Raw genomic sequence first — 13,093 nt, forward strand, 5'->3', positions numbered from 1 at the left:
TAAAAGACGGTGATTTAATGATAATGAATGACGTAAATGTCATGTGCATGACTGACTTTATAAAAATTAAACTTATCAATATTTTTCGTTAAAAACAACAATACTAGATTAAAGAAAATAACAGTGCTACAAATAAAATCCACGGGAATTTTATAAATTTTTCCATTCAGATTTACAACTAACCAGAATTGTATTACCTAGGTATCTAAATTTTAAAATTTATTTGTTCTCTTTTAAATCCCGATCCCTATCCCGTGATTGGTTCGTTCTTTCTCCCTCCCGTACGTAAAAGCGTTGCGTTTTTCAATTTTTCATTCGCGCTCTGTGCGTCGACTGATATGTCGTATTTCGGGCTGTGACGTTCCGTTTGTCTATGGGAGTGTTCGTTCGTATTGAATTTGTGGAAATAAAATTTGATGTCCCGAGAAATAAGAGCAAGTATTGTAATTTTTGCATGACAGTGAATAAAGTAATTGCTTGAATATGGCGTTGGAGGGTGTGAAGAGTGAAAAGTGCGAGGAAAACAACGGCAATGTGCCAGACGGCAAGGCGAACGGGATCGACAACAAGAGTAAACAGGTACTGAACGTTTAAGAAAATTAATTCATTACGACCTTTTTTCTCACGATATCGCTGTGAATTTCATTAATGAACCTGTAAAATTACTGCAGTAATTTATGCAAGTTTTTCTTCAAAGAACTATTCCCAAAATCAGAACCTTTGAGACGTTTTCGCGCAGCTCTGGGCTATACGTCGCGGGCCCGGCGCTTTGGCTGGGCACACTCCGGGATTGGCGGCCACTAAACCAAAACGGATATGACCTATTTCAGGCTCAAGCAGTCCTGAGGTTGCAACTGAATTTCCAAAATTGTCATGGCAATGGCACGGCTCGTTTAACGCTGCTCTCTGTTGTTGTTTGCGCCTCTACTTATAAAATGTAAATTTATCTACTATAGTCTAAATATATTTTCGAATACCAAGCTAAATTTTTAATATTTTTTCTTAAAGTGACAATTGATGAATCTGCAGTCACATACCAGTCACAGTCAGCCAATAAGGTTTATCTTAAATATTTCATTGTCATATCAATGTTAAACATTTTGATAATGTCTAGATAACATCTTTAGATATTCTTTATTCCATTTGATGTAAGGTTTATTGGTGTGTATACTTTATTAAAACAAATTGTTGGATGTTTGAATGATTGATAACAAGAAATTGAGCTAATTCAGAAAATAGTTAATAAATGTATTTCAGTAAACAAATTTTTTTGTAAAGAATATAATAATTCTTATTCTTAATGAAAATTCTGGAAAGAAAGGGAAGGAGAAATGGTGTACAGCCCAAGGCAAGGATAAGGATTACAGAGAAATGTTTACCATAATTTGATTCATGGTGTTATAGAATTTGCAGATTCATCTAAATCACTCCCTAAAACTTGTTGATTATTTTTATGAAATTTCAGTTTAATTGCCCATTAAGTATGTGTTAAAGGCCATCTCAATTGACCTAGTCTAGTGACCCAATTAAAGACTGACTCTTTTAATGGATTGTCAAATTGAGTGGCACTTGGCTCCGCAAATGGGTTCTAGTAAAACGGACCTTATACTTCTATTATACCTCTCATAAAACTGCAATACAAGTGCTTCTAAATACTTAAGATAATCACAAAGAAAAGTTGCAATATGGTCCTTAGGTGTTTCTTATGGTCATCGGATTAAAGACTTTTTGGTCTTTGTTTCTGCAAATCTTCATCCACAATCACTAGACGAATATTTACATGTATACTTTTGGAATTTCGTAACTTATGACTGGATGTAAATGCAAAACTGAGTTTGTTTTTTTTGTTTCATGCCTTAAATACTGTACATATCATGCAAATGTTTATAAATGTTGTTAGGGTTATAGGTAGGCAAATACATTAATTTCTGATCTATTTCATTCATTTCCAAGGCATTTTTAAATGTGAGTGGAGACAAATAAAACTTCATGTACCTAAGTATTATGTACTTCAGTAAAAAGACTGTGGTTAGAGACATTACAATAAAAATCTCTTTATTTGAGCTAAGTACATAAAACCAGCTTTAGTTAGCTTCTAGTCGAAGCACATTCGTATTACAAATTTTATTCTATATTTATTATTGGTGAAAAAATCTAATGTTGTTGTTTCTTTTATCTTTAACGTTTGCCAAAAAACATAAACATCAGATTGTTTAAAGAAACACCTTTATAAACTGGTTTGTTAAAATTATGTTCACATCATTGCCGCAAACTAGGAAAATCAAAATTTTCTTTAATAATTAAAATGATACAACATGGAAGTAATTACGGACTATACAAAAATATAAATGAGCGCATTTTATAGTTTGCATGACATCACCGGCAAGGCTTGCCAGCGTTCATGGTGGTGGACCTTGCTGCCGGTCATGTAATTACGTAATTATCTATAGAACATCGCGTGTGTGACGACTTATATCGCAAGTTGCGTAAATTCTATCTTGCAATTTTCACGGTAGATGTGGCATGCTCATTCTTGTAAGCGAAAGGTCAGACTAGATCGTTAACGGCACCCCATTCTACCAACGTAATGTCCGTGCAGATCCTAACTGAAAATCAATATAAATTCTCGAACGGAGTATTCAGAGTTGTTGATAATCGTGGTCACTGACTGATTTCTGATATTATGTGTTTTGTTTATTTGACATAATTATGCTTTTTATGAAGGGACTAGCTTTTTCCCGCGACTCCGTCCGCGTGGAATAGTTACTTTGGCATTACACTAAATTTTACCCCCACTTCATTTACATAGAAAGTGAAAATATTTTTGAATTATAGAATGTTAAAGAAGCTATTTAAACCCCTATTTTGAATCATTCTTTATTGGTGCTCCACTTGTATTGGTCTTACCATGCTGTTGTATAGCATATAGCTTTCCTCAATAAATGGGTTATCTAACACTGTAAGAATTTTTCAAATCGGACCAGTAGTTCCTGAGATTAGCGCGTTCAAACATACAAACTCATCCGCTTTATAATATTAATAAGTATAGATTAATTTTGTACGCAACACGGTAATATCCGCTTAAACCACTATACTGTATAAACTGTACTAAGTAAGGTATAAAATTTTCAGGAAACTACAATCCTTTAAGAGGTTGCATCTAAAAGTTATTGTATTCTTTAATTTTATCGTGAATATGATGCTCGTATGGGCACGATACAATATTAACTATTTCGAAAAAATTAAAATTCTCGAACGTACAAGGTCGCGATCGCAGATTTTTGATAGCGTGGTAGGTCATCATAGCAAAGGAGGTGCGGCCGACGTTTTCCGTGTATTAAACTATTTTTTTTTCGATTACCATTAATAAGTGTTTGTTAACGGACAATAATCAATTATCTGTATTCCTATGATGTAATTCTAAAAAAATCACAACAAACAGACAGTGTCTACATTAAACGAGTCTAATGTAATTAATATAAAAAAAAACAATGGCATGTCTGTTATTCAAAATGATAATTTTAGAATTTAACATAAATTACAGCATTAGAACTGTAGGTTAATAGAGAGGGCAATATTAAAAATAGAAATGTGGTTTACAAGATGCTGTTTAGAGTTTCATTGACTACTAGTTGATTTGACAGACGTTATTCTATCCAACTCAAAAAGTTTTCCAAAATAACCTCACAAGGTGATGAGGCATATTCTAAGCCTAAAATACCCAATAGTGATAAGAATACTAAACAAGCAGTGTTTATTTATTTGTAGATTTTGAATGAAAATTAAGATCAGCACAAAATATCCGTATCTTTGAGCCTTGAACGTGACGTCATTTTTGGAAGAGGGGGAATGATGTACCCCTCAACGGACGTGGCTTGCTGTATTATAGGTGCCAATGACGTCATTCAAATTGAAATCTCGACTAGAAGACTTGAAAACTGGAAATTCGTTAATTAATTAAATAGATATACAGTAAAAACTCCTTATTCGCGCTTCATTCATTTGAGTTTTCACTATTAGTGGATTTCAAAAATGCGACTAATTCCTATATTCGCGGATCTAATCAGTACAGACACGTTGATAAAAAGGATTCCATTGTGTAGGTATCCAACCGAATATTCTTTATAAACGCGTTATCAAAAGACTAATAAAATATATATAAACTTATAAAAAGTTATATAAAGTATGTTGTTAAATGATATCGCCGCTGTATTGGTTCCGCCGTTGAAACAAGCTGCGGTCGGCTTTTTTAAAAATGTATCGAAACATAATGAAATCAACCATAAAAAAGTATATTTCATATATTCATTATTCATATCCAACCTTTGGTAACAGCTGCATTATCATATCTACCATATTTACGGTTTCTATATTCGCGGCATATTTACGGAACAAATACCCCGCGAATAAAGAGATTTTACTGTACCTGTTTTATGTATTAATTTTAGAGTAAAATTTCCCAACAAGTTTTTTTTTTAAATTGCATACTTAGTTGCTTGTACGAGCTCACAGCCCACCTGGTGTTAAGTGGTTACCGGAGCCCATAGACATCTACAATGTAAATGCCGCCATTCACCTTGAGATATGAGTTCTAAGGTCTCAGTATAGTTACAACGGCTGCCCCACCCTTCAAACCGAAACGTATTCTGCTTCACGGCAGGAATAGGCAGAGTGGTGGTACCTACCAGTGCGGTACCTCACAAGAGGTTATACCACCAGTAAAAAATCGAATTCGTACATTCGAAAAGGTCAACTTCTAACAGGGGACGTATTTCAGATGATGGCGATGTTTTTTTTTTATTGCTTAGATGGGTGGACGAGCTCACAGCCCACCTGGTATTATGTGGTTACCGGAGCCCATAGAAATCTACAACGTAAATGCCGCCATCCACCTTGAGATATGAGTTATAAGGTCTCAGTATAGTTACAACGGCTGCCCCACCCTTCAAACCGAAAAGCATTACTGCTTCACGGCAGGAATAGGCAGGGTGGTGGTACCTACCAGTGCCATACCTCACAAGAGGTCCTACCACCACTAAAAATTGGAAATTCGAATTCGTAAATTCGAAAAGGTCAACTTCTAACAGGGGACGTATTTCGAATGTTGACGATGAATGTAAAGCATTATTTTCTGTGTAATCGAAAATGTATCGCGGTACTGTTAATTAATTTCCGGTAAATGTAGACACGAATAGTGAAGTCCTATAAGCGCGAAACCTACACAACAATATGCAACGGGCCAGACCCCTTTTAATCACTCCACTTCGAGGTAACCATTGTGAATAAACAGGACCATATTAACTACAAGTATACGTTGTTAATATCTACTAATAACTAACTAGTATGTTTCGGACCCTGTTTGAAAATTCTGTCAGAAATAAAAAAAAATAAAAACAATATGGATGATTACGGATAACTGGATTAAAATTTTCAATCGGAATTCAAATCGATTCGTTTTAAACATGTGTACCGTTTAAACGACTTGTGGCTTTGAATATCAATTGATCCATTTAGGCCGTAACAATTTGTATGACAACAATATTCAATTGCAGACCTATTGTTGATTTGAATATAGTTGATACATTATGTGCATACAATTCATTGCGTACAAAATATTTGAAAAAACTTGTAAGCGGTAATCTTAGAAGTTTTTTTTTAAATATTTTAGTAGATCTTCTCGAAGCTTCGATATAAACGAGTAAATAAATGTAACAATTGTTTTGTTATGTTAATTAGCTTTCACCTTTAAATTGGATAATGCTAAGTTATTATTATAATCGGAGTACGGCACAGATACATTCGAGTCTTTCTTTGTTGAAATCTTATTACTTGTAGTTATAATACAAAGTAATATTATAAACGTAAAAGTAGGTTTGTTTGTGTGTTGCGCTTTTTATCTCTTAACCTATCAACCGATGGCTGAATTTTTGGATACATGTCAGGGATACAAATGATATATTCATCAAGAAAAAAATACCGTTCTCGGGTGATAGAGTAATAGAAATAGAAAGAAATCTGACGGTCTTCCAACATAAAGGCTCTGTTTACTGATTGATACCAATGAATTGCAACGTAACTCCTGGGTACATAAAAATGAAAAGGATTTATGGTATTTAGGAAAAAAATAAAATTTTCCGAAAAAAATTCACTGCTAACAAAATGAAATATTGGAGATAATAGCGGTACATTTCGAAAAGTCATGATTTTACATTCTAGCTACATATATAATAAAATATATAGTAAGTGCGTCTGTGTCCAATACCCAGAATGATGTCTAAAGTGTTTTACAAAATATACTTTTTTATTCCCTACCTATTCGCTGGTAGCCTAAAAGGCTATTCCAGCTACGCCTGGACGGCTAGATGAGCTCAACCTGAGAGAATTTGCTAACACTAGCCCTAGCAAGAGTAGTGCTTCGCAGAATCTACCACCGGATCGGAATTGCGACCCACTGAGAAAATCCGGCGAGAAACTCAGTGGGCCCAAAATTTAAATAAATGTTACCGAAACCGCGGGTTAAAGTTGTTTAGGTTTAAATTGTGGTATATGCGAAAGTTCTGTCAGTTGTTAAATCTGATATTATAATAGGTACTATGTTGGTTCAACTATAGCCTCCAAAGCCAAATGCACATGTAAAATTAACGACATTGATTTTAATGAAATTTTTTCTAATCTTGCCTAATGCATGTCAATTTTATACTCGTTGAACAGCCATAGACCGATACAGACAAAAAGATTCCGTGACGTAGGATGAAAACAAAATCGATCGCTTACTGACGAGTAGTACAGTACAAGTGGTGTATTTCGGTCGACTTATCTAAACATGCAACCTTTTAACATCGCTGGTTGATTTTAATCACCTGCTATCAGTACAATGATCTTAGGTGGGGATATAAAAGAAAATTTAAACTAAAAATAAATTACTAAATAAGAAAAATGTAGTACGTATTTTTTTTCGACTATAATTGATGAGTGGTTAGTGGTCATTACAAGTATTTTAGGTGCCCATTTCTTTTCGGTTAATATAAACTTTACGTTCGATATGTTTACATTAAAATTACTACGCTAATAAAATAACTCTTAATGAATGAAATAACGCTCTTAAATTCTCAGGATACGTCGTCGAAGTTATTCGCAATGTGTGATTACCGCGCAGGACTTTGAATAAGCTTAACAATACCATTACTTAAAGTATCTGTGTAAGTAATAAAAAAAAAAAAAGTATATGATTGTAACATTGTTGCTTATGATTGTTTCTTACTGGTGGTAGGACCTCTTGTGGGTCCGCACGGGTAGGTACCACCGCCCTGCCTATTTCTGCCGTGAAGCAGTTTCGGCTTGAAGGGTGGGGCAGCCGTTGTAACTATACTGAGACCTTAGAACTTATATCTCGAGGTGGGTGGCGCATTTACGTTGTAGATGTCTATGGGCTCCAGTAACCACTTAACACCAGGTGGGCTGTGAGCTCGTCCACCCATCAAAGCAATAAAAAAAAAATGTTATAGATTTCGTTATCGATAACTTCGTGAAAATGTAGATTTTACGTGGAACCTTAGCACATATTCCGTTGTTATGGGAAGTGATCCCCACTACCAGATTTTTTTTTCTAACCACATTTTCTGATAAAGAGAATAATAATTTCACCATATAATAAGTGCCTCCTTTATAGATGTGTCTAACTAAAATAAAGCGTGTAAAAAGGACTTACTTTGAAAATAATAAAAAATCCGGACTACTTTTGTTTTTACTTCTTCGTTTTGGAGGTGACGGTCAGTAGTGATATCATCCAATAGGCGGCCAACTGGAAACGAAACAAAGCCAAATTACTCCAGCAGGCCCCATGCGTTTACATCGCCTTTGTTTTTTGTTACAACTTTGAAATCTGTACTCCATAAGCTAAACGTCGAGTAATTTTATTCTTTTGTTTTCATTCATTTTGGGCTTAAAAAAGATCAAAATTAATTTTTGGAGCGCATAAAATAATACTTACTAGAGGTCCCGCAGTAGTCGAAATTCAACTATAATTAATTGGAATTGTAACTTTGTACAATATTATGATTGTATTTTATACTTCTATAATCACAAATTTCGTCAAGACTACACTATAAAAAATATTAACATAGACAAACAACATTTAATCTCAATTTGACAACAGACGTCAAGTTTGACAATAAATAGTATGCATGCGTGTGTGCGTCAAATACATGGTAGTAGTGTGTGTAATGATTTCTTTATTAATGTATCTTTTATGCATTATTTTAAAAAAATATTAGCATTGTGCACTTCTTCTCTATATTCTGTATAAATGTGGAAAATTCCATACTCCGTCCGCGCAATTTTCGTAAAAAGGGATACAAAGTTTTTGCTTCACGTATTAATATTTAGATTATTTACTTAGATCAAGTAACTCGTAGAACAGTTTACAAAATTATCAGTTGTAGCATTGAGTTGAATTAAGTTGACGATTGAACGCTATGAAGAGCGTTATAGGGAGACTGCATTCAGATGGCTACCGGTGTTACCAGTCACGTATGGCCTTCCGGTCGACATTTATAGAATGTTCCCGTTTTCAACTCATAAAGTCTTGTCCCAAATAACTTGTTAATTTTCAATTTATTCCTTTACGTTTACGTAGACAATAAGAATTTATACCAATATACTTATACTAATACTAATATTATAAAGAGGAAAGATTTGTTTGTTTGTTTGTTTGTATTGAATAGGCTCCGAAACTACTGAACCGAATTGAAAAATTCTTTCACTGTTTGGAAGCTATCGCCGGATTTCCGCCCTTTTCTGGGGATACTGGGCGGGGTATGTCAGAGTCGAACTGACTAAAACCTCCTGTCGCTCAACAACCAACGTCCAAACCTCGCATGAGACAGAACTCATGACAAGGCAAAGGGGGGAAGGTGAAGCGTTTAGTGCGGAGCACATCTCTCCCATCACCCTCCCCCTCGGGACGTCGGACTGGCGGTCGTCGGCGCCACGACCACCAGCCCTCTCGGTCGGCAGACTGTCCGAAGCCCGCCTAGATGGCGCCGGTTAGAGTGGGTTACCCTACGGAATACCCCGCTGGGCCAGAACCAGCGTGGGTCGAGGATAGCCGGCCTTCCATCACCCGGATGCTCTTGCGTAAAACGCGTGCAGAGCAGCTTGCACGTCGTCTTCTTAGGCCCCCTCGCCGGTCCCCAGACCGACATGTGAGGGGACCCGAAACACTTAGAGGGCCAGGGCTTGGGCGAGATCCGCCTCCCTGGCCCCCGCTCGACGGCGGCGGGATTGTGCGTCTCTCACGCGCCCCGCCGCCTCCTTCTGCGAGATGGTGCACTCGCAGAAGTCGAGCATCGCCTTCCACGACTCGTCGTCGCCGAGCATCGATGCCACAACACTCGGCAACGACAAGTCGGTTCCTATTTTTGCGACGAGGACACGGCGCCACCCCTCCCATGCGGGGCAGGCGACGAGCGTATGCTCTGCCGTGTCCAAGTCGCAACCACGAGTGACACAGGCTATAACCTTTTTTGAAAAAAAATTGGGATCCATACTAAAACTCCAATAATGTAACCCAGCGTGTGAAAAAATTACCTAAAATATTCTTTACATCGCGTGCCCTGCGAAAACTATTGATGATAGAATAATTTTATTACATATGCTGCCGCGACACTTTTTGTACATTCTACAAAGTCGTATATTTTGGACACGTATCGCGTCGGCCAGCAGAGTCTATCGAGAAACTTGTTGTTCAGGGTAGGGTCAATGGTAAGAGATCTCGTGGACGAGTCCCCATGCGTTGGACTGATCAGGTGAAAGACCTTACGGAAACCCCACTTAACGAGTGTGTGCGCCGGGCTTCGGTTCGCAAACTGTGGAAAACATCTGTTAAGGCTTTAATGAGCAAGAATTCCACATGACCACGACTGCTCTGCCAAGAGCAACCGATTATGATGATGATGATCATGACAAAGTCGTAGTAAATTATTTAATTTACTACGACTTTGTAGAACACATTATTATTTACAAAAAGTTTCGCGACAGCATATGTCTAACTATTACAGTTACGCCGCAAGAAGTGTTCTTTTATTTAAAAAAATAAAACAACGTCAAATATCATTGAAATATTTGTTAAAGACCCGAGCGGAGCCGGAGCGGGTCATTTATAAAATAATAATACAGAAGCTGTGCAAATGTAAAAAATCTCTTAATCTTTCAATCAATAACAGAGATTGAGACTCATGTTTTAAGGTGGGTGGCGTCTTTTACGTTGTTGATATCTATCTATAAGCTCCGGTAACCACTTAATATGAGGTGAGCCGTGATCCTGCCAATCCATTTATGCAACAAAAAAATAAAAACTGGTACCTACTGACTGTTATTTATACTAAGAGCGTTGTAAATTATATTGGGCACACCTATTGCGTGTTTACAAGATGTCTTATGATTCCATAAAGCCTAATAATGAATTGTCTGCTTAATTAATGAAATTATATCAGTAAGTTGCCATTTCATTAAATTTACTAAAATGCACACGTAGATTACTATTAAATTTATTTTTAAATTATAATATGATTCCACGTGGTCCTGGTGAAGGTACCTAGTTTTTTTCTTGATTTCTATCTGTGGTTATTGTCTAATATGAATATCAGGTTTATATATAACATTAATACAGGGCTGGTGGCAGTGGTTATTTTCCGTCCGGAGTGCAAAGTATTCAGCCAATGTTGACATTTAAAAAAATGTGTCCGCGAAGCTGTAATAAGAAATTCTATCGTAACCTATTTAATGTGTGACGTCTGAAACAACAGTACACTGTACGTTCTATAACTACTCGTACTTAGGGCTTTAGTTTTTACCAAATGATACATCAATATCGGAGAATAAAAATATCATGTTTATAAATTAACATTGGAGATTAGTATGAGATCAACCCATTCAAAAGCTTACTGACAATTGTGATTAAAAAAGAATCGTATTCTGTATTATATGTAACATTTACTAAACTAGGGTAGAAATAAGTAGGATGTCAATTTATAAATTATGTCAATTTATTTTTATAGCTTGATCTTATTAAGTATTTGTGGAAATCGTTGTGAACACGGATTTTGTACATATTTTCTTAGGCCATGCAGGCATTCTCTTCCAGTTAACCCTCGTTGATGAAGTGAAAGATTCAAGAAGCTGTGATGAAGTTAATACATGACGATGATTTAAAGAATTACAGTAGACATGAGTAAAATGAACACTAGGTTATAAATTACATGATGTGTCCGAAGAAGAACTTAATACGTTCTTGACAGATGGCAAAGAGCCTTTTTTTCGGATGTTTAACTCTATTAGAATGGACTGATCCATAGTATTCGGAGTATCCTCCGCCACATCAATATTTCAAAGGCATCCATATTTTTGCTAGTGCGGCTTTTTTTGCCCTATGTCTGCTCCGTAGAGGAATCTAGATAATAACAGACCATCTGAAAGTCTATAAGACAACTGTCGTTACTGTTGTGGCCACACCGAGAATGAATTCTCTCAACACTTGAGGTTGTGATCGTACGTAGCTGCCCGCGCTGCTGTCCACGGACTCCAGCGCGCCGGTCTAGTGATGCTCTGACACAGGGTCAAGAACGACTCCCAGTGAATACTGGTCGGTGGTGTAATTAGTCTCTTTGCTCTATGCGATTACACCTTCACATTGAAATGCTAAATTAGTCGAACCCCCGAGTCTGTGATTACGAGTCGTGACTATTGCTGCGACGATGTGCCAAAATAAATATGCAACAAACACTTGATCAGACCGGAAATTAACGAAAAGCGTCGCAGCCGGCAGGACAGTAAATTCGAAAAATTGATTTCATCCTGTGTCCAAAGCGTTTATACAAAAATTATGTCATTTATTTTATTGCTGAAGCCAAATCAAATGACCGCAGCTTTAAATATAGTATAGGTATATAGGAAGGGGAGTCCGGACCGGACCAAGGGCTTAAGGCTATAAGTAGTACAAACCCAAATTAATTGAATCAGGTGTCTTCGTCCAAGCGCACTGTCTTCGTTAGGTAAACCAATATAATCAAAAGGCATATAGAGGCAAAGGCAAAAGCAATAAGACCATGGTGTGTACATAGGTGAAATAGTAACGATACAATCTAATTCGCATCTCTGAATTTTATACCTCATATTATGATATTTTTTCATTATTTGTAGTCTTTAGATATGTCTTTAATATAAAACTAAATTTAGATGACGTAAGCTTCAGCATCTGTGATCAGAACAACAAACAGTATTTCGGCCGTGTCAAGTCCGCAAATAAACTTCTGATGCAATGAACGAAGGACCAACATACTCGACGAATATAGAGCTTACCTACATATTTTTGTCAATAAAAATACCTCGAGCAGGATTAACAAAATATCAGTACCGAAACATGAGAAGATAGTATGCGCTTCCAGGCTACATTTATGTTGGACATACCTATTTTTTGTATTCAAATCAGAATTTGAATAAATTAGCAAGGTTTACACTAGTGGAAACAAGGTCGTCTGGTTTTCTGACGATTTATTATGTTAAATCACTTATTATAATTCTGATTCCGAAAAATATTAAAAGTATAACATGCATCCTCTTTTTACGCCTGGTAAGATGAACTTACAGATCTTTAATGAGGGGACAGCGTGTTAAAAATAAAAGTACCTACACAAATGATGTGTCTTTCTCCAGTTCTAGGCAGTGGTTGGTCTCCTGGCATCGCTAATGGCCATCAGACGCGTCAAATTTTCACCATTGTGAGATCCTTATGCTTATGCGCTTTCTAAAGTAAAAAATAATACAAAAATAAATAAATAAAACATATAATAATAAGCCAGCTGCTGCTTCTTTTGTTCTTATTTTTACTCTGCTAATAATTAAAAGCAGTAGAGCATTATGTTTAAATTAAAACATTATGACTTAGACTACACACCTAATATGATATTATTTACGGAAATTAATTTAAGTTAATCTTAGATGTCACAATAACAGTAATTTTTTAATGTTATATGCTTAATTTTGGAGCATACCCACACTTTATTTGTAGTCGTTGACAACTCTATTTAAAAATAAA

At 36.2% G+C, this 13,093-nt stretch overlaps 1 protein-coding gene across 2 annotated transcripts in view; it reads left to right on the forward strand.

Annotated features, from left to right (window-relative positions):
* The first annotated feature begins 307 nt into the window (after positions 1 to 307).
* The window catches only part of LOC114239543 (uncharacterized), a 150,242-nt gene continuing 137,456 nt past the window's right edge, over positions 308 to 13,093 (forward strand). For both annotated transcript variants that reach the window (XM_089739444.1, XM_089739445.1), the window contains exon 1: positions 308 to 579. In XM_089739444.1, coding sequence (XP_089595570.1) covers positions 484 to 579 — 96 coding nt within the window. In that variant the 5' untranslated portion in view covers positions 308 to 483. The remainder of the gene's footprint in view (positions 580 to 13,093) is intronic.

The sequence above is a fragment of the Bombyx mandarina genome, chromosome A1 (assembly GCF_030267445.1).
Source record: "Bombyx mandarina strain Sakado chromosome A1, ASM3026744v2".
NCBI lineage: Eukaryota > Metazoa > Arthropoda > Insecta > Lepidoptera > Bombycidae > Bombyx > Bombyx mandarina.